Raw genomic sequence first — 19,327 nt, 5'->3', positions numbered from 1 at the left:
TTTGACTTTTAGTGCAGGTAAGTGGATTTTAAATACTATCCCTAACAGGAAAAAAAAAATTATGATACGGTATAGAAGTGCAGTAGTTTTATGATATTCCTGTTTCAAGATGAAAGATGGGATGTCTTTATCTTTTATTAGATTCTATATATATATGAAGTCTTTTGTGGTTAAAGCTGTTGTGCTTTAAACCCAGCCATCAGCCAAGCACCATGCAGCCACTCTCTCACTCATTTGCCCACTGGCAGGACCAGGTAGGAAATGGAAAAGGTAAAAGAGAAAACTTGTGCATTCAGATCAAGACAATTTAATAGCAAAAGCTGTGCACACAGCCAGAGAGAAACAAGGAATGAATTCACTGCTTCCCATGGGCTGGCAGGTGTTCAGCCAGCTCCCGGAGGGCAGTGCTCCGTCATGTGTAGTGGTGACTTGGGAGGGTTAACACCATGTCTCCAAATGTCCTCCCCCTTCCTCCTCCTTCCCCCCACTTTATGTGCTGACCTTGATGTCAGCTCTGGAATATCCTTTTGGTCAGTTGGGTCACCTGTCCTGACTGTGTCTCTTCCTGGCCTCCCTGGTTCCCCCCAGCTCCCTCGCCAGGGTGGAAGTACAAAAGCAGAAAAGGCCTTTCCTCTGTGTAAGCCCTGCTCAGCAATAACAAAACATCTCTGTGTTATCAGCCCTGTGTTCAGCACAAGTCCAAGACACAGCCTCAAAGTAGCCACTTGTGAAGAAAATTACCTCTACCCCAGCCTCAACCAGCACAGTAGTTCGGCTGCTTGGCATAATAATGCTTGTCTTCATATGTAGTCAAAAATCTTTCTAAATCCTGGAATAACATGTTTATTCCTGGTCCAGAAACGACCAGAAATAATGAATAAATTCCATTGACTAGTGTGACTGCAGAGAATTTGTCCCTTAAAATAAAATAAATAAAAAATGGTGAGGTATGGAAATCCTGGAAGGTTTGTGGGGTTTTTTAAAAACCATGTATTTAAACCTTAATGGCCCAGAGTTACAGTTGTACTGTTGGCTCAGTTTATGTTATGAGCAAGTAAGTCTTACATATGGAAATAAGTGTGTGTAAATTACCGCTGTTTTTATTTAGAGTGTTAGACCTTCTGTTTTCAAGTGATTAGAATACCCATAAGAGTTTTGAAGGACATAGTCTTTCAGGCCCCTATCAAGACTCAGAAAGTCTCCTGTGGATATAACACTTAAAAAAAATAAGAGTGTAGGAAATACTTTGTGGTAGTTTACTCCAGGAACAGATAGGTGTGCTGTCTCTTTTTCTGCCATCCTCACGATTATTAATAGGAGAAGGTAATTTTGGAAACTTCAGTGGTTGTTAGTTTGTGATGTTCATGTTAGTTCATTCTTGCAAGTGGTCTGGCCCAACATATTGGTGCTTGAACTCAGTTGACGGAGATATCTGTCCCTCAGGTGAGCTCTTTAAGCCTCCAGAATTGCTTTCTTGGCTCATACTTACTGCTGCTGTTAAGGCAGCCCATACTCCCCTCTGCTTAAGAAAAATGACTCCGCTAAATTGGTGTTCCAAGTTTTGTGGACTCCAAAACAATGTTCAAAAAAATCAACTCCTTTTTTATCTTCATATTTAAGCTTTCTTTGTTTTACCTAAGTCTTGAACCCACTCCTAGGTTTCACTGTAGAAACTGATCTCTGTACATTCCATGTATCTATTTGAAAACAGAATAAATTAATCTTAAAAAAACCCCAACCGTACAACAACAGCAAAAAAACAAATACAAGCTCCACCTTCTACAGTCAAGTAGGAAATTGTTTCAAGTCCATCTTCTCTGTTATGAAAGATGTCCAACAAATCTCCAAATATAATTTCTTTGCTCCCTTGTTGCTTTCACATCTGATGTGTTCTGGAGAGTCAGAACACTGACAGTTGGTGACAAGTGACAATTGGTATCATTCTTCCTCTTCTAATAGAAGGGATATCTGTAATAATCAAGAATGGAAGTAAAACCTTCCATTGACACTTCTCGGTTTGAAAGAAGTCAATGTTGGGGCAAGCAAGGGAATCTCTCTACTCCTAGGATTTAGGTTGTTGCTGCAAATAATTAATCTTTCCCTCTTTAATAAGTTTTATATTAGATTGTGTTAGTTAAAATGTTATCTTTCATATTTGCTGAGGAAGTGTATTGACAGGGCATGTGTATTTAGCAGAATTGAACTACTTAGAAAAAAAAAAATACAGATCTCCACTAGAGGGACACATGGAGTTACAAGTTGCAGCAGGAATGGCAACCTTATGTGTTTGCAATATAGATTCTGAAAAACAAGTCTCCTGGCTTGTCTTAAAAGCTAACTTAATCAGTATTCAGTAGTTCTTATTAAAGTAATTGAGTTTTGCAAGATCGTTGGCTTGAGTACTATTTGTCACCTTTGTAAGAAGAGATCATCTCATGCAGTTATGGCTGTATTATTTGTGCAGGGAGTTTTTACATTCTGGAGTTATAGTTACATATTAGTTTTATGTATCTGAGGATTAACATTCTCTATGTTTAAAATGCTAAATGCTAAGATAAAATTCTGAAAATTTGTCATGACGGAAATGTTTGCTTTTCATTACAAATCTGTTTATTAAAAGCAATAGGGAGGTAGAACAGAAGGTTTAAAGCAACGTACTCTTATTTTCTTCTTACATAGATGATGGAGAGAAACAGCAAAAACATGACAGGCTTTCATCAAAAACCTCTCCAAAAGAGAGTTCTCAGTTGCCTGCATTACCACTGGTAGACCAACAATCATCATCTTACAAAGAAAGATTTATCCCTCCTGAGCTTAGCATCTGGGATTATTTCATTGCAAAGGTAATTTTTTGCTGTTTTGACAATTAAGTGTCTTCTATCACTTCTGGATTGGTAATTTTTCTCTTGGTCATTATTCTAGGTACTGATGTGATAGAATCTGCTTGTTTTTATGCCTCACATTTAGCCTTTTCTAAAATGGAGCCTATGCATATTTTTGAAATAGCTTTCTTGAAGACTGTTGTTGTTCTATTAATTTTTTTTCAGATAATGGTATGAGCAAATCATGTTGATTTTTACAATTACAGTGTACAAATGTGTACAAACTCCAAATGTTACTAAATGGAGTAAGATTATATGTGTGCTTTTTTATAAGAAGCTTTAAGCATTGTAATTATTCAGTTTTTAAAAGGTAATTTAGAATGAGATGCTGGCTAGAAGATATTTACAGAATTTTGTTGAAATTTTTAGCCATTTCTTCCATCACAAAGTCGAGTGGAATATGATTCAGAAGAGAGTCAAGAAAGTGATGAAGATGATGAAGACAATGATGGAGATATGTTTGCATCAAATTCACATAACCAAGAGCATTCTAATTCAAATTCTTACAGGTAAATAACTCTTTAGAATGCAAGATATTTTGCCATGTCTAGAGTTGCATTTCTGCTTTTTTATTTTTGAGATGATATACCAGTTACTTGATATTTTCATGTATTACCCAGTAGTTAACTAACTGTAGTTAATTTTCAAATAATTACTTTATTAATATTATTAGTATGTAGTGTAGTGATTTTTTGAATTCAAAGTACCTATAATATTCTAAAGCATGGTTTGTCATTTTCAGTAGTTTATAATGAAGATTTGAAGATCTAAATTTAAAACCTAATATTGAATAAGTGAGAAAATTATTTTCCTATTAGTAAATTACTTACTAGTGCTTTCTTGTTAGTTGGTCACTGATGAGATTGGCAATGGTTCAGCTGGTACTTCACAATTTGAAGATTTTCTACCCTTTGGCTGGACATGATCTTTCAGGTAATAAGCAGCAGAGTTGTCTCTTCATACCTAATCAGCACATTAAAATCAGCAACATGTTGAATAATATGCATATATTGTAGGTTTTTGTTCAAAAGTTCTTAGTTTTTTAGTGATATGGGAATAAATGTTCTGATACTGTTTATCATACAGAAGGTATATTTATGAAATCACCTGGTAGGTGGCTAAGATGAATGGGTGAGAAAGAATGCTCTTTCAGAAAGGTCTCTGCGGTCTTATGTTTTCTTTGCTTCTTAGTCACATAAGAATGTTTACAGTATTTATTTCCTGGGGAAACACTTTGAGTTATTTTGTAATTGAAGTAACATCATTCCTACTCCTTGTTTCATGGACTCATAGAATGGTTTGGTTTTGGAAGGGATCTTTAAAGGTCATCTAGGTCCAACCCTGCCCACCACATCATGGACAGGGACATCTTTTACTAGATGGTGTTGCTCAAAGCCTCATCTGACATGACCTCCCACATCTGGGGCATCCACAACCTCTCTGGCAACCAGTTCCAGTGTCTCACCACCCTCATCATAATAATGTCTTTTATCTGATCGATGTCTACTTCCTTGGTGTGAAAACATTTCTCCTTCCCCTGTCACTGCAGGCCTTGGTAAAGAGTCTCTTTGTGTCTTTCATGTACGTCTACTTTAAATATTGAAAGGCTGCTGTATTATGTCCCTGGAGCCTTCTCTAGTCCAGGCTGGAGAACCACCACACTCTCAGCCTGTCTTGACAGGAGAGGTGTTTCAGCCCACTGACCTGTTTTTGTCACCTTTGGATCCCCTCTGCAGATCCCTGTCATTCCTGTAGAGGGGTCCCCGTTCCTGGATGTGGTATTCCAGGTAGAGTGTCACAAGAACAAATTAGAGGGGCCAAATTCCCTCCCTCATCCTATTGGCTGCTGTTTTGATGCAGCCCAGTATGCAGTCAGCTTTCTGATCTGTGATGCCCATCAAGTCATGCCCAATTTTTCATCCACTGGTGTCCCTAAGTCCTTCTCCACGGGGCTGCTCTCAGGCTGTTCATCACTCAGTTTTGGTACTGGTGATTGCCCTGACACAGGTGCACTTGTCCTTGCTGAAGCTTGTGAGGGTGACATGGGCCCACTCCTCAGGCCTGCCAAGGTCCCTGTGGGTGTCATCCCTTCCCTCCAGGAATTCAGCTGCACCACTCACCCTGATGTTCTCTGCCAGCTGCCTGCAGGTGCCTCTCACTAGCCCTGCCTGTGTCATTACAGGAGAGATGGAACGGTACCAAATCGCACCATGTTATCCCTGTGGGATGACACTTGTTACTGATCGCCATTTGGATGCTGAACCATTGAATGTAACTCTTTGGGGGATGTCATTCAACTGATTCCTTAACTGTCAAACAGTCCATCCTTTTTGCTCCAGTGGAGAGGCAGAGATGTTGTATGGGACACTCTCAGAGGCCTTATGGAAGCTAAAAGTAGAGGACATCAGTTGCTCTTTCCTTGCCCTCCAGCACAGTCAGTTCACAATAGACTGCCACTAATAGATTAGCTGGGCCCAAATGCCCTTTATTGCATCAGCCTTCTCATATCACCTGCCTGTCATCCATATGCCTTGGTATCTTCCAGGAGGATCGGTTTCATAATGATCCACTCCATTATATAATCTCTCCAATACTGGAGAAATCTGTTCCTTCTTTTAGCAATAATAGCCCTAAGCAGTTCATCTTTTTATACTTGCAAATATTGCCTTGAGGTTTGAACAAAGTTTACTTGTGGAGATATTCGAAATAAACTTCAACCTTCACCTGCTGGAGTTATCTTTATCAAGGATATAATGGAGAGGGGAGGGATTCTATTATTATTTACTTGTCTTTCTAGAGCTTCCAGTTAGCTCCCCGATATGCCATGCAGTTTTGAAAACTTTACAGCGCTGGGAACAAGTTCTTCTCCGACATCTTGAGCTGTATGGGGGTCCACCTCAGCATTATATTTCAGTTCATGCTTCTGAAGATGCCCTTGCTGCTGGTCCTGCCTTGCTTCGCCACAAAAGTTTACTCGAGCCTACAAACACTCCTTTCAGGTGAGTCTAATTTCTGTAAACACTGACTGTAATGTCTTTGATATAAATTAAGTATTAGGTTGTTAGTGCACATGATCGATTGCAACTACAATAACTATATGAAACAAAGGCTACATGTCACATTTCTTGCATCTCTGATTTGATGCAAGAGCAGGAAAAATATACCACAGTTTCTAATTTTAAAAAATTTTTTTACTTACGCTTAACATGCATTTTGAGTGTCTCTGGAAAAAGTATGCTTGACAATAGAATAAAGAATAAAATATTCACCTTGAGAGATAATTACGGATTAGTGACAGTGAATTAAATAATTGCCTCACCTTTAGAGATAATAAAATTACCTCACAGTCTTATCAGTATTATTACCTAAATTCAGAGAAGAAATACTTATTATTTATAATATTTGCATAGGTATGACTTAACATAAGGAAAGTGTGCTCAGTCACTCAAAGTGTAATTTTTGTATGGAATTCTACCATTTTAATGTTACTGTCACTTGTGGGTTTCAGAATACAGAAAGTCTTGCTTTTTATTGTAAAATATTTAATCATGGTCACACTTCAAGTAACTCAAGTTGATTAAAAGGGACCAGTTTAACACATATCTGCAGTCTGACATGATTTTTAAATTATGATTTAAAGCAATTCAGAGTTTGATGGATTTTGGTTTGTCATAAGCAGCTATATATAGCAACTATATTTGAATTTATAATTTTTGCTTGAGTGTGCCATTTCTAGAGATAAGCATAAGCATTTGAATTTTGATCTGATTCTACAATCCTTCCAATTTTGTTACTAAAAACTCATGGATGTTTCAGAGAAGTTACACAGCTGATGATGTGTTCCTAGCAGGAAGTTTTAGTCATTCATTGTCTATGTGAAAGGACCACTCTTTAGGACTTAACAGAAATTATTCATATTGTAAAGAATGAGCTGACTAACAAATAATCAGTATGCTGCTCTTACCATTGTGTAATCTCTTAAAGAGATTTTCTCACTTGTCCCAAGAGAGAAGGAGAAGATGCTACATACTCTATTTATTCTTCCTTTTGCACCTCGTCTCACATGTGGGTTTTTCAGGAAGAGGGTATTAAAGTGCTTTCAGATTGGTCTTAGTATCCTGTCTATAGATCTGTAGTTTTGCTTCAGCATTTCTTCTCACTGTGATTTGATTAGAATATAAAATACTACACTCTTGTATAAGTATGAGCATGATGTATTTATTCAACTTTGTTCTGTAGATCTAGCAGTCATGTTGCACTGTCTGTGAAGAGGCTCTGGCAGTACTTGGTCAAACAGGAAGAAGTCCAGGAAACTTTTATCAGAAATATTTTTACCAAGAAGCGATGCCTAAATGAGGTTGGTATGGTATATAAAGTGCAGAAAATATTGCAGGTCAATCTGTCAACTTTCATTTAAGTTACTTGGCTGGCTTGTTTGCTTCTGCTGCATGAAGGGTTAATGTACTTGTCAACAACTCCAAATCTACAGTATTTCATAAAAAAATCCACTTGTCCATTTTTCCATAAAATGCAAAAATAATCAGACTTTGACTGTAAAATGACAACTAGCATAATGTTGCTACAATCAGTCTCTTCTTTAACATCAATATAAAAGCTGCCTCAAAAGAAGGACCAAATGGACCATTTCAAAGATTAAAACCAGTAATCTACTGAGCCAAAGTATTGAAGTTTTAGTCTGTCCCTGTCGTAGTTACCCTGGCTTTTATCCACTGCTTATGATCTACCATGTTATGATTCAGTTTTAATAAGAAAAGTGCTCATGCAGCAATTGCTATTTCTGTCTGCTATTTCTATGATTATTTGTCATAGCGTCTAGTTGGATTCCTGTTCCAGATGCAGCTAAAGGTTTTTAAATTTTGATTCTATAATGAGTTTTTGGATTTTTTTCTCCCACTTTACTTTTCTGACTTACTGCTGCTCCTAATTTTGAAAGAATTGCTGGTATTACAGAAAAACTGTGGCATAGCCGAAATGGAGGAGAAAGAAGCAGATGTGAACATACTAAATATCTAGGAGAAAGAATATTCATGACTAGTAAAGCCATGACAGCGGAGAGTTCTGCATGACCAAACGTTTGTCCTGTCACAACTAGAATATTAGCTTGTTTGGGTAATGTTGGCTAATTGTGTTCACTACAGAGTGCAGTTAAAAGGAAATTTTTTCCTTTTTTGCCATTAATAGTGCACCACTTCTGATCATATCTTATGTTAACACAGCCATGTTATGCTGTATGGACAGGTATTTTGGAAAATTTTAGATGTGCTTTATGTTTCAAGGTAGGCTCACAGCCTTACACAACATAATTGGCTTTATTTTCTATCTTATTGCTGATAAAATGTCGGTGTAAATTCCTTATTTTTCAAGAAACTTGGATTTTAGGATGGACAAGGTGCTGTTACAGTCCAGAGTAAGTAAATCTGTACTGGAAAAAGAGTTTTGAGTTTGTTAATTATTCTTACTGTATAAAATATGCACGATGTGTGTGCAGACATGCTGTTGTGTTTCAGTTGTCCTGTGTTGGGGTAAACAACAAGCAATTGAGGATTTCCTTGATAACCATGCATGTTATGTCATATCTTTATGCTTTGTTTTGTCTTATCTTTATGCTTGAAGTCATTAGAGGAGCACAATGAAACCATGAAAAATTCTGTGGTGGAGGAGCCCATCATCAATAAGGTACACATTAATAATCCTCAAATTTATTAGACCTAACACCATTATGAATTTTTATTTTTTGTCTAAATGTTGCTGATCTCACTTAAAAAAAGTCTTTCCTCACATAATAAACAAACTTTAAAATTTTAAAAATGCAAGGGATAGAGTTAAACAGTTTCAGAGTTTATCAGGAACTTAATTATCTTACTGCATCAACCAGGTACAAACAATATCTGTTATCAACTTCTGTAGCTTGGCCAAGTGAAGAGCTTAAGTTGAGATTTGCCCAAGTGACAAAAATTCAGTAGTAGTGTGATACCCCAGTACATACAGAACCTTTGATCAGTGTGAGCTACAATAGTTGCTTGTAAGTGAAGGTGGTGAGCTGCACTTTGAGCAGTTTGTTAGCATGATACGAGTTAGCTACTGAAAGCTTTCTCTGAACCTTATTTAAAAGATGGTGACAAATCAACCCATATAACACTGTTTTAGCAACTGTCTTGAAAGATTGGTGTGACATACTAAAAGGTAGAGTACTATGCCTGTATACTCAAATGAATACCATATTCCTTTCTTTTACAAAACTAGTGTGAAGGCAGAAATGTGAACACTCTGTGGCTTGGGCTACCTTGTTAATATTATTTATGTGATAATGCAGTATTAGTAAGTAGGTAATTGGAACTGGCCAGAGAAAAAATAATTTTAATTTTGTGCAGGTTTGTTCATCATAAGACACAAATCATGGTTTTGTATCTGTTTGCAGCTGCAGTTTTGTCCCGTGTTATATATATAAAATCAATGAAGTATCAATTTTGTTTTGACTTGAAAGAAGGTATTCCACTTCTTGGTCTGTAACAACAGTTTTTTTAAACTTTGTAAAAGACCTTTTTCTGTTCTTTGACAGAAAAATCATACTGTTTTCCAAGTGAAACATTGTTTAAATCTTTAAAGCACAGAAAATTAAGAAATTGTAGATGAGAGGCTTGAAATAGTTCTGACATAATTTTTTGGAGTTTTTCTTTAATTAAATATTACATTTGTAGCTCAGGTTTGAATTCTTATGTCACCATTAATTTGGCAGTGTTATTGTTTTTACTGTAAAGGTGTTCTGTAACAGTCTGTATCTGTAACCTATCAATTTAATTCTTGCAGTGCTGAGTTCTTTAATTTGAGAAGGACTGCTACAGTGCTGGTAGAGTTTAGAGTTTTGTTGTGTGCTGGCATGTACCTGATTGTATTTTTAAAATACAAAATTATAGACAATATTCAAATCCAGCAGTAGATCACATGGGAAAAAAAGTGGTAGCAAAAGGTTTGTTGTTCTGTCATGTACAGGATTCCGGATTTATATAATTGTAATAATTGTAATTAGATGCACTGATGAAGTTCAAATTAATTTGCCTGTTCAGGAGCTTGCCTGCACCTTCTTTTGAACTATTTCATCAGTTTCAGTGGCAAAAGGTGTTTGCTAAGAGCAGTCATAGACTTAGCAAACTTTTTTGAGAGCAAAATACCAAAATTCAGTATTTCAATCAACAGTGTGCTGCATATAGCCTTGCTGGTTTTCAGCACCCTTGAAAATGAGCACAGTACTGTGGCTTGTGTGACAGATTACATTTTCTCTGTTGCTGTAGTAGTCTTAACATGGGAAGCTGTATTATTGCACAAGACAGGTTTAGCATAATTGTTACAGGTTATGTTTGTTGAGTTTTCTTTGAATTAAAATTATGGGGGAAAAAATTTCACATGTAACATTGCTGGGTCTCTGTACTTTCAGTAAAAAGTGGTATTGTACAGAAGTTTGCATTTAACTGGGCTTTGTGTTTTAAATATAGATAGAAACAGATTTGGGATACCCTGGTGGCAAGGCAAGAATAATCCATAAAGAGTCGGACATCATTACTGCTTTTGCAGTCAATAAGGTGAGTATAAAGGAGGTAGAATAAACTAATTGCTGTGTTTTCCACCTGATACACAGGCACATTGTGACTGGGTGAAATAGGCTTTGCCAGCCATCCTGCTGTTTTTAGCAGCTACAACTTGTAGCTTTTAGTGCCTTTTCTAAGGCACTTCAAAATTACCTTTTCATGAACAGTTCTGCTACAAATTTTCTTCTTTTTCAATTGTGCAGTGAATTGATCAAAGGGGCAGGTGGCTTCAATTTTTTTTTTTAAATGCTTGTGTGTAGGAGTATTTGCCCTTTTCTGTCAAACAGGAAGTTATATTTTCTCTGTTCAGCCATGTAATGCTTCAGAACTGGAGGAGGGGAGCCTGGTTGCAAGCCTTATAATATAGTTACCTATTGCTTATTGTCTGGGAAAAGCAAGGAGATACTTGAGCTTCTTGAGAGGTTCAAGATGCAAATAGTGTGTGATATAGATACTATCCCAGATGCAAATCAGTTTTGAAAGGGAAATGTCAAGTATAAATGTACATAGACTTGTAGATGTAAATGTTTGGGGTTTGTAAATTAAGCATGTATTTTTGTGAGCAACAGTGCCACAATCATAAAAAATAAAATAAGTCCATTTTTGAGGTTTCCTTTTGCATCTGTCTTGCTGTTATTTTTTTCAGGCAAATCGGAACTGCATTGCAATAGCATCAAGTCATGATATTCAAGAATTGGATGTTTCTGCAATTTTAGCTACACAAATCTACACCTGGGTTGATGATGATATGGAAATAGAAAATAAAGGGTATGTGTTCTTTGTTTTCAGTATCACACTTGATTGTGTATTTAAATCAGAGTAACAAAACATGGTATTTACTGTTGCTGTTCAGAATCTTAATCTGAAATGTTTTCTTCATTTCTAGGGCTGATGATTTCCTAGTTATACATGCTCGTGATGATCTGGTAAATGTTCAGGGAAGCACTCCTTATACTCACAGTAATCCTGGCACACCTATCAATATGCCTTGGCTTGGTAGTACACAAACTGGCAGGGGTGCATCTGTGGTAAGTCACTTATCAAAGATTAGCTTCATGTGTTCTACTTCTCTCCTTTTATCTGTTCAGTCTTGCTTGTTATATTTTGTTGTAGACTATAAATATAACCTAAATATATACAACCTTTATGTAACTAAATATAACCTTTCTATGCAACCAAGGCAAGCTGGATTCTTTTTGTAACAATACTATGCAACCAAGGCAAGCTGGGTTCTTTTGGTAACAATTCTATGCAACCAAGGCAAGCTGGATTCTTTTCGTAACAATTCATTTAGTAGATTAAAATACTGCACAGAATTTAAGGGACAACCAAACAAATGAAGCTTTCAGTCAAGTCATATATGCTTTCTTCGAAAGCATCATCTAAAAGCAAAGAATCAGGATTTGGGTAAGAAGTTAGACTATAAATTCTTCTTTAATGACTTGAAGCTGAATGGTCTATTTAAAAAGCATATATTTAGGTGGTTTCAGTACATAAATTCATAAGGATTGGGTAGAAATATTTATATGAAATTTTGTAGTAGGTTTTATTTTAAGCATAATCTTCATCTTCATTCTGAGCTTCAGAAAGAGGTCTTGTGTCTGGAATGAAGCATGGCCCTGAGCAAAAGGCTATTAAGTTAGATTTAATTCAGATCAAATGATAATTGTAGCCTGGCCACTGACATTCTTATCTTAGTTCCTGTGGAGCATAGATGCAGATCTGTTGATTAGCTGGCTGAGAGATTCTTATTTGGAGACACCTAAGGGAGCTGAAGTGGTCATACAAGACACTAGTATCTCAGTCCTTCTGCACATGGAGTGCAGAAAGTGGAGTTTTCCTAAATAACCAAATGCATTAAGTCTTGAGACTTGGCTGTACTTGGTATCATTTAACAATTCAAAGCAAGTTACAATTGGAGGCAAAATTAAGTCACCATATGTTAATTAATATTGTTGTTGACTTGCAAATAGCTGACGAATAGGAGGAGTAAATAAGGAATAATCATTGTAAGTATGGTAATGTTTTCCGCATATCGAAGTGGGTACATACAGGATTTTTGTGTTTCTGTATTTCTCAAACTTAATTAATTGTGTAATAGATTAATGCAAATGGTATTTCCATAGCCTTTTATTTTGCATGCTGTAAAACTTTCTTCCTAAATATATTTGGCTATGCTTATGTTGAATGCTTTTGCTGTTAAGCTTTGGACCTAAATTTTGTCTGGTATATTGTTTGACTGTGGCCAACAACCCATCACAGAATGCAACAGCACCTGCCCAACAGGGAGGGAAGACAGAGGTACCTGATGAAGGACAAAGTAAATGAAGGAAAAAATAGGGACTCTTGGGAGGAAATAGTGTTGTTGTGGAAGAACTGGAACCTGAAGAAAAGCAGCTTCACTAAGACCTTTCTTTCACTACTATTTGCTACTTTGTTCCTTCAGATACTGCTGATTCTTGGTGTCATCTTTGCTTTTCCATAATGTGCAGCCCATTTAGTAGATGTAGCCCACTGTTTCGTACCATTACTGGCTTTTCAGTCTCATTGTCTTTGCTTCACTTTCATCAGCAAGGGACACTCAGGCAGTTGAAGTTTTATTAGCTGTAAGGTTTTTCTGACACTCTTCACTTTTCCCGGTTTACACAGCTCATACAAGGTAAGTAAGGAGGGTCAGACACTTCAGCACAGTTTGTTTACACAGGTCTTACAGGAGGTGTGTGTGAGAGAGTACTGAAGGGAATAGTATGTACCTACAGCTCTGAAACCCAGGCACTGTTACCAGCAGCTTGTCGTACAAGTCAGTGTGACTGACGCCAATATTTAACAGTTTAACAATGGGTGGGATGGACTTAAAGTAATTTTTTTTATTTTTCAGTCTTAATGGACATTAAGGCACAAAGCACCCAACTGTCCAGCAAAGCCAGTGTTCTAGCCATCAGCTGTTCTAAGGGCAAACTGAGGGCTAGCAATGTCAAATGTTAGTTACATTAATAATGGAAATATTTGCATTTCATAATTGTACTTCTAAATTGGAGAAACTGTACCAAAGAGTTCTGTTAGTGTAGCACTTCAAAGGCACATTACTGTAAATTTGCATTTTTCCAAAGCATTATCCAGCAGGGGTTAGGGGATCATGATGTGTGCTTGTCTGTTGAATGGAGGAAGATGATTCTATTAACTTCTGGCTAAATGTTAGTTGCTGTAAAACTACAGCCCTTCATTTTAGTGAAGAAATAGAGTGGACATGAATTATAGTTCTTCCATTTACATACAGAAGATAATTTTTAAATGTATATATAGTTTTATCAAACCCTCTGGCTTTTTCCTTGATATTTAAAGTACTTAGAGAAAAAGAAAGGTACATATATGTTTCAAGATCATATATTTATCTTTAGAAAATGTTTTGGAATATTTTGAGCTGAGGAGCACAAGGCCTTCTCTTCAACAGCGATAAAACTTGGAGAATTTAAAGATCTAAATCTATTTCCAAAATGTAATTTAGAGGATTGTGGTTATTCCATTAAACCAAACCCAGGGAAATTTTTACAAGAAAGTAAATTATTTCCCTTTTGAGTATTTTTCCTCATTTTTGCTTGCAAACTGATAATTTAGAGGATATTTCTTTTAAACTCTACTGATCATATTTAGGAAAATAAAGCACATAAAAATTTGTAATTCCTGTCTCCTTCCAGTTGATGCCCTGATATAATTGGAGGCCAGGGGAGAATAACATAATTGAAATACTTCATCACTATCTACTGCCCCATGACAAAGCAGTGTTAAAATACTGTACAAAATTACAGCAGTTGAAAGTCACAGTTGGATTCAATGATGTTAAAGGTCTTTTCCAACCTAAATGTTTCTCTGAAAGTGGTTCAGTGCCAGCTTGCTGTTGGTTGGTGGTAAGTGATAAGCTGCTGTGTTGAAGATGAGATGCACTGGCAGCAAAATTTCATATGCGTTCTCATTTGAAGTTAACACCTGCCACAAATATCTATTTTGCCCTTTCCAAATGTCGAGTTAAATAATACATGTATGAGCAAACCAAATCCAACAATTCTCTGAGGAAAGAGGGTCCTCAAAGAAGTCAGATGCTTTTGAGAGCTTTTGGGGAGTAAAAGAATGAAAATTGAACTTTAACATACATTAATAAAAAGAAAAGAAAAGAAGAGACAACACAGGCACAGTTGTGTTTCCTTGATTAAAAAATCCTTAGATTTTATCCTTTTGAGTGTTGAACATATAATTTAAATAGTTGGGGGTTAAACATTATAGTCTAATGTCTCCAATCTTCTTTGCACATTGAGTTCTTCCCAGCAGGAATTAACAAAATAAGAGAAAGCAAAAATCTGGGTGATACACCTAGCTCAAAGCCAATTTTGGAATTTAGGAGCAAACATGCTGCTGAAAATTCATTGGATATGTATGTGCAAAATTATAAATACATTTGAAGAAATTTTTATTTATTTATTTCCTTATTTTATACCAGTTACACAGTATATTGCTTTTTCTGGATGGTCACAAATAGCCGCTTTTCAATCAATGACAATAAGTTAACTAGACTTGAAAATAGATATATTCCTTCCTATTTTTTACTTCTGTTAAAGTTTCTTTACCTCTTTCTTTACACGCTTCTGCCTTTCTCTTGCTTATCTTACAATATTCAGGAATATTCCAATAAATTTAATGGAATCAGAAAGGAATTGGCAGGAAAAGATGTAAGACTGCAGTCTAAGGAGTGTTTGTATTTGGATCCATACATTTCTGAAGCAAAAGTTTAATATTTATCTAGATGTATAAAGCTGCAAAAGTGCTAACATCTACACTTGTCTTGGACGACACAGACTTCTGAATCTCTAAACCCACTACTTGTTTTCATAGGAATTTTAGTAGGAAAAAACTCTCTGCAATCACAAATTTTTCTCTAGTTTGATAGCTTTTTGTTTAGGAATACTGCCTAATTTTTTTCTTTTATTTTTTTTTTTTTTTTTGTGTTGAACAGATGCTCAAGAAAGCTATTAATAATGTCAGAAGAATGGCTTCTCATCCAACACTGCCATATTGTGAGTTCATGTTTTTATAAAAAAACAGAAAGGTTATGGAAGATATATAAACTCATCTGTTTCTTAGTGTGCTGCTATTTTATAATAGGATAACAATCTGTTATATGTTTTGAAAGTTCTTTATAAGCCATACTTACTGAAACTATTTTTAATTTTAAAGAACAATATTGGGGGATGTAGAATAACCCTTAGAAACAGCAAAAAGTACTGTATTTCTCTCTTATTTGTGACTAAAATGAAAGATAATAGGAAAAATGTGTTATTTTCTCCAAGTAAATGTAAAGAGCTTCATATTTCATGAGCATCTAAATACAAATCCTCATCAAATACTGAGTAACATAACTTTGAGTTGCAGTGGTACATCCTGCTCCTACACCAAGACGGATACTATGGCATAATTTTAGCACCAGTTATTTTGAGATAGTATGAGTTTTCTTGAAATTATAAAAGCTTCAACTCGTGTGAAAGGTCATGTAAATATTTTCTGTTGCAGACCTGACGGGTGCTCAGGATGGAAGTGTAAGAATGTTTGAATGGGGTCATGCACAGCAGATAACATGTTTTCGATCGGGGGGCAACTCAAGGGTAACTCGAATGCGATTCAATTACCAAGGAAATAAGGTAACTGACAAAATGCTTCTGTGTGCTTTCTCTTCTCTTCTCCCCTCCCCCAATATAATTGCAAATTAGCAGAAACATTACACGCTTCTAATTTAAAATATTTTCTCAAAATTGTGGATATTTTCTCTGCAATACATACTTACGTATTTACTATTATTGTGTATTTTCTTTCAGTTTGGAATTGTTGATGCTGATGGATATATAAGTTTATATCAGACAAATTGGAAATGTTGTCCACTTACTGGAACTTCACCTAAGCCATATTTGGTAAGCTGAATAGTAAATTAAGTTTCCATAAACTTGCATTGTGTTTCCTAACTTCTTTCTCTCTTCAGAATAGCTAGGAGAGGGCAAGGATTGTGATGTTAACCAGTATTAATCAAGATTAAGTTATGTATTGCTGCCATCCTGTGGTCTCTATGACAGGTTCTTACACTCTAATAATACTTGTTAAGTACAGAGTGGAAAATGTAACCTGAGATCTGAAATAACTTTAATGTTCATTGCGACTTGTCAATAATTGTCACTTGTCAATTAATGGACAGGTACATAGGACTGCATATATTTCATAGGCTGGAGTATATTTCCATGAAAAATTAAGAGTCTTACAGGGCATACCAATACTATTGTATCCTATGTTCTTTAAATTTCTTATGAAACACCTTTTCCTCTTAAGGAAGTTTAATATTGCCTGCTTGTACAAAATATATTCTTTTTTAATTAAAAATTTCTAACTGCAATTTTTCAGACATGGCAATGTCATAACAAAACAGCCAATGACTTTGTTTTCATCAGTTCATCATCTTTGATAGCTACAGCAGGATTTTCTTCTGACAACAGGTAATATCTATTGTGATAATTCATAAAAGTGAAGTGGTGCCTCACTATTTTCTCTCCTTTCCCCCACTCTGGGGTTTTTTGTTTTTTTTTTTTTTTTATGATTCTCCTTCAGGAGTTTAAGAGTACTTCTGCTTGATTTCTTTCTTGGCAGGAGAGGGAGAGAAGTAATGTTTGCAGTAAATTCATATGCCTGTTAAGGGAAGTTTCATGGTTCGGAAACACAAATATCCTACTGATGTTGCCTACGAGGAAAAGTAGAAAGGGAGGTCCTGAGTGATTTGGCTGGGAGTCCAGTGAGGGGTGTGTGGGAATAGTTTAAAGCTGTGCCAGGGGAGGTCTGGCATGAGACTGTACATCAAAAAACATTTTATTACCAAGAGGTTCAGACATTGGAACAGGCTTCATTGAGGTCAGTCCCCAAAGCCTGTCAGAGTTTGAGGCATTTGGACAATGCCCTTAAAGACATGCTCTAACTTGTGGTCAGCCCTGAAGGTATCAGGTAGGCAATTACATGATCCTTCTGGAAGAGCTTCCAGCTGAACTATTCTGTTCTGTTCTACACACATGAACCTGTCATAAATTATTTGTATAGCTCTAGGGAATTTGCATAGCTCCTAATTTCTCATTTGTTTTCATAAGTAAGAATGGATCAAAAAATACCAAAACCTGCTAACATTCCTGTGAATTAAACTACAAAAATTGTTAACATAAATGCTCTATGGAAATAACCAGTTGTAGAATAATTGTGTAGAAGGCATGTTCTTGCAGCGTATGATAAAATATGGAAGTAATTTAGGGTCTGCTCAGACATCATCATTGAGAATCTACTTTACAGTGCTTTATGCCTGAAACAACCCTTTTAAGGTACAGATGACTTTTCAAGAGTTCAAAATACCTTAGAACATCTGCTGATGAATTAAGCCATTTTTTTTTTCTACAGAAATATTTGTCTTTGGGATACTCTGGTTTCTCCTACAAACAGCTTGGTGCATGGTAAGTAAAATACTACAACCAAAATGTTTGCCCACAGTATAAAAAAGTGTATTTGTGGTCTATCTTTATGGAAGAGTTATTGTGGGAAGTAATTTTAACACTGGCAGTAAAACATCTTTCACCATTCTGTGTGAGTGCACCAATGGTAGTATGAAACCAGATTCTTGAGAAATTGCTTGGTGTTCTGTATGCATGATTGGTTCCATAGACATGAGCGCCTTCCTTTGCATGCCTTCTGTCCTTGTACCACAAGTGCAAGCCAGATATTTCTGTTCTTTTTTAAAAGGCTCTGGGAAGCTTCTGTTTCAGAACAGTTACTCCTCTAAATTGGATTTTGGGGGTGCAAAAATTATTTAGCTCTGTTTCATTAGTTTTATTACTAATACTTTGTTGCAAGTAATACAAGAAATGCATTTCAATATCTGAAATATGGAATTGAGATCAGAGAGTTGTGAACTCCTTGTATTTAAAGTATGGTGAATGCCTAAGTGTATGTGAGAGACATATGGAATTTCTAAATGTAAATTCATAGGCCCTTTGAACTACAAGTACAGCATACCAAGCTGTGTTCTGATAATTGTAATTTTCATTCGCTTTTCCCACTCATTTAGGGGAGTTGGCATATCCAAATAAATATAAGAATAAGCAAATTAGGAGTAAAATGACTAGTGGAAACTTGCAAGATATTTGTGCAAGTAGTTTAGGAAGAATTTCTGATGGGCATATATGACTTAAATAAAATCTGTTACTTTTGACAGTAGATTATTAAAATAATCTGTTTCTGGCCAAGGATTAATAGTTTGTGATTACACAGGGATAGAATAAAAGGATATAATTTTTTGTTAATACAGATTTTAATTGCCTAATTTGAGGATACTGTAGCTTCAGAATGTCTGACGGGATCCTGGGTTTACATGTATATTGGTACTGCAATAAGTGGGCTGGTTGTGGTCAGCTGGATTATAGCATCAAAGTCACTGTTGCTACTGTCTTGAACTACTATGGGTTGATGGAGAATGCAACTTAGTAAAGTGTTTTATTTGAATTAATTTCCTTTGGCTTTCAGCTTTTATCTGTCATGATAGTGGAGCAACTGTGCTGGCATATGCTCCAAAACACCAGCTGTTGATATCTGGAGGCAGAAAAGGCTTTACCTGTGTAATTGATCTTCGCCTAAAGCAGCAGCAACAGTTACTCCAGAGTCATGATTCTCCAGTCAAAGCAATTGCTGTTGATCCTACAGAAGAGTATTTTGTCACAGGATCTGCTGAAGGCAACATAAAGGTATTAATGAGGGGGAGGGAGCAGAGGTGCTCTGTAC

The 19,327-nt window shown here is 36.1% G+C and overlaps 1 protein-coding gene across 4 annotated transcripts in view; it reads left to right on the top strand.

Annotated features, from left to right (window-relative positions):
- DMXL1 (Dmx like 1) overlaps positions 1-19,327 on the top strand; it is a 75,895-nt gene that overhangs the window by 52,504 nt on the left and 4,064 nt on the right. For 3 of the 4 annotated variants that reach the window (XM_030236721.2, XM_050986581.1, XM_030236722.2), the window contains 15 exons: positions 2,680-2,843; positions 3,252-3,391; positions 3,730-3,815; positions 5,680-5,881; positions 7,122-7,239; positions 8,517-8,579; positions 10,394-10,480; positions 11,133-11,254; positions 11,373-11,514; positions 15,492-15,552; positions 16,046-16,173; positions 16,348-16,440; positions 16,922-17,013; positions 17,954-18,006; positions 19,073-19,290. In XM_030236721.2, coding sequence (XP_030092581.2) covers positions 2,680-2,843; positions 3,252-3,391; positions 3,730-3,815; positions 5,680-5,881; positions 7,122-7,239; positions 8,517-8,579; positions 10,394-10,480; positions 11,133-11,254; positions 11,373-11,514; positions 15,492-15,552; positions 16,046-16,173; positions 16,348-16,440; positions 16,922-17,013; positions 17,954-18,006; positions 19,073-19,290 — 1,769 coding nt within the window. Of the gene's footprint in view, positions 1-2,679; positions 2,844-3,251; positions 3,392-3,729; positions 3,816-5,679; positions 5,882-7,121; positions 7,240-8,516; positions 8,580-10,393; positions 10,481-11,132; positions 11,255-11,372; positions 11,515-15,491; positions 15,553-16,045; positions 16,174-16,347; positions 16,441-16,921; positions 17,014-17,953; positions 18,007-19,072; positions 19,291-19,327 lie in introns of those variants that run through there. The other variant, XM_030236723.2, reaches the window with a different exon arrangement.

This window comes from Serinus canaria, chromosome Z (assembly GCF_022539315.1).
Source record: "Serinus canaria isolate serCan28SL12 chromosome Z, serCan2020, whole genome shotgun sequence".
Taxonomy (NCBI): Eukaryota; Metazoa; Chordata; class Aves; order Passeriformes; family Fringillidae; genus Serinus; species Serinus canaria.
This window is presented reverse-complemented; position numbering and strand designations above follow the sequence as displayed.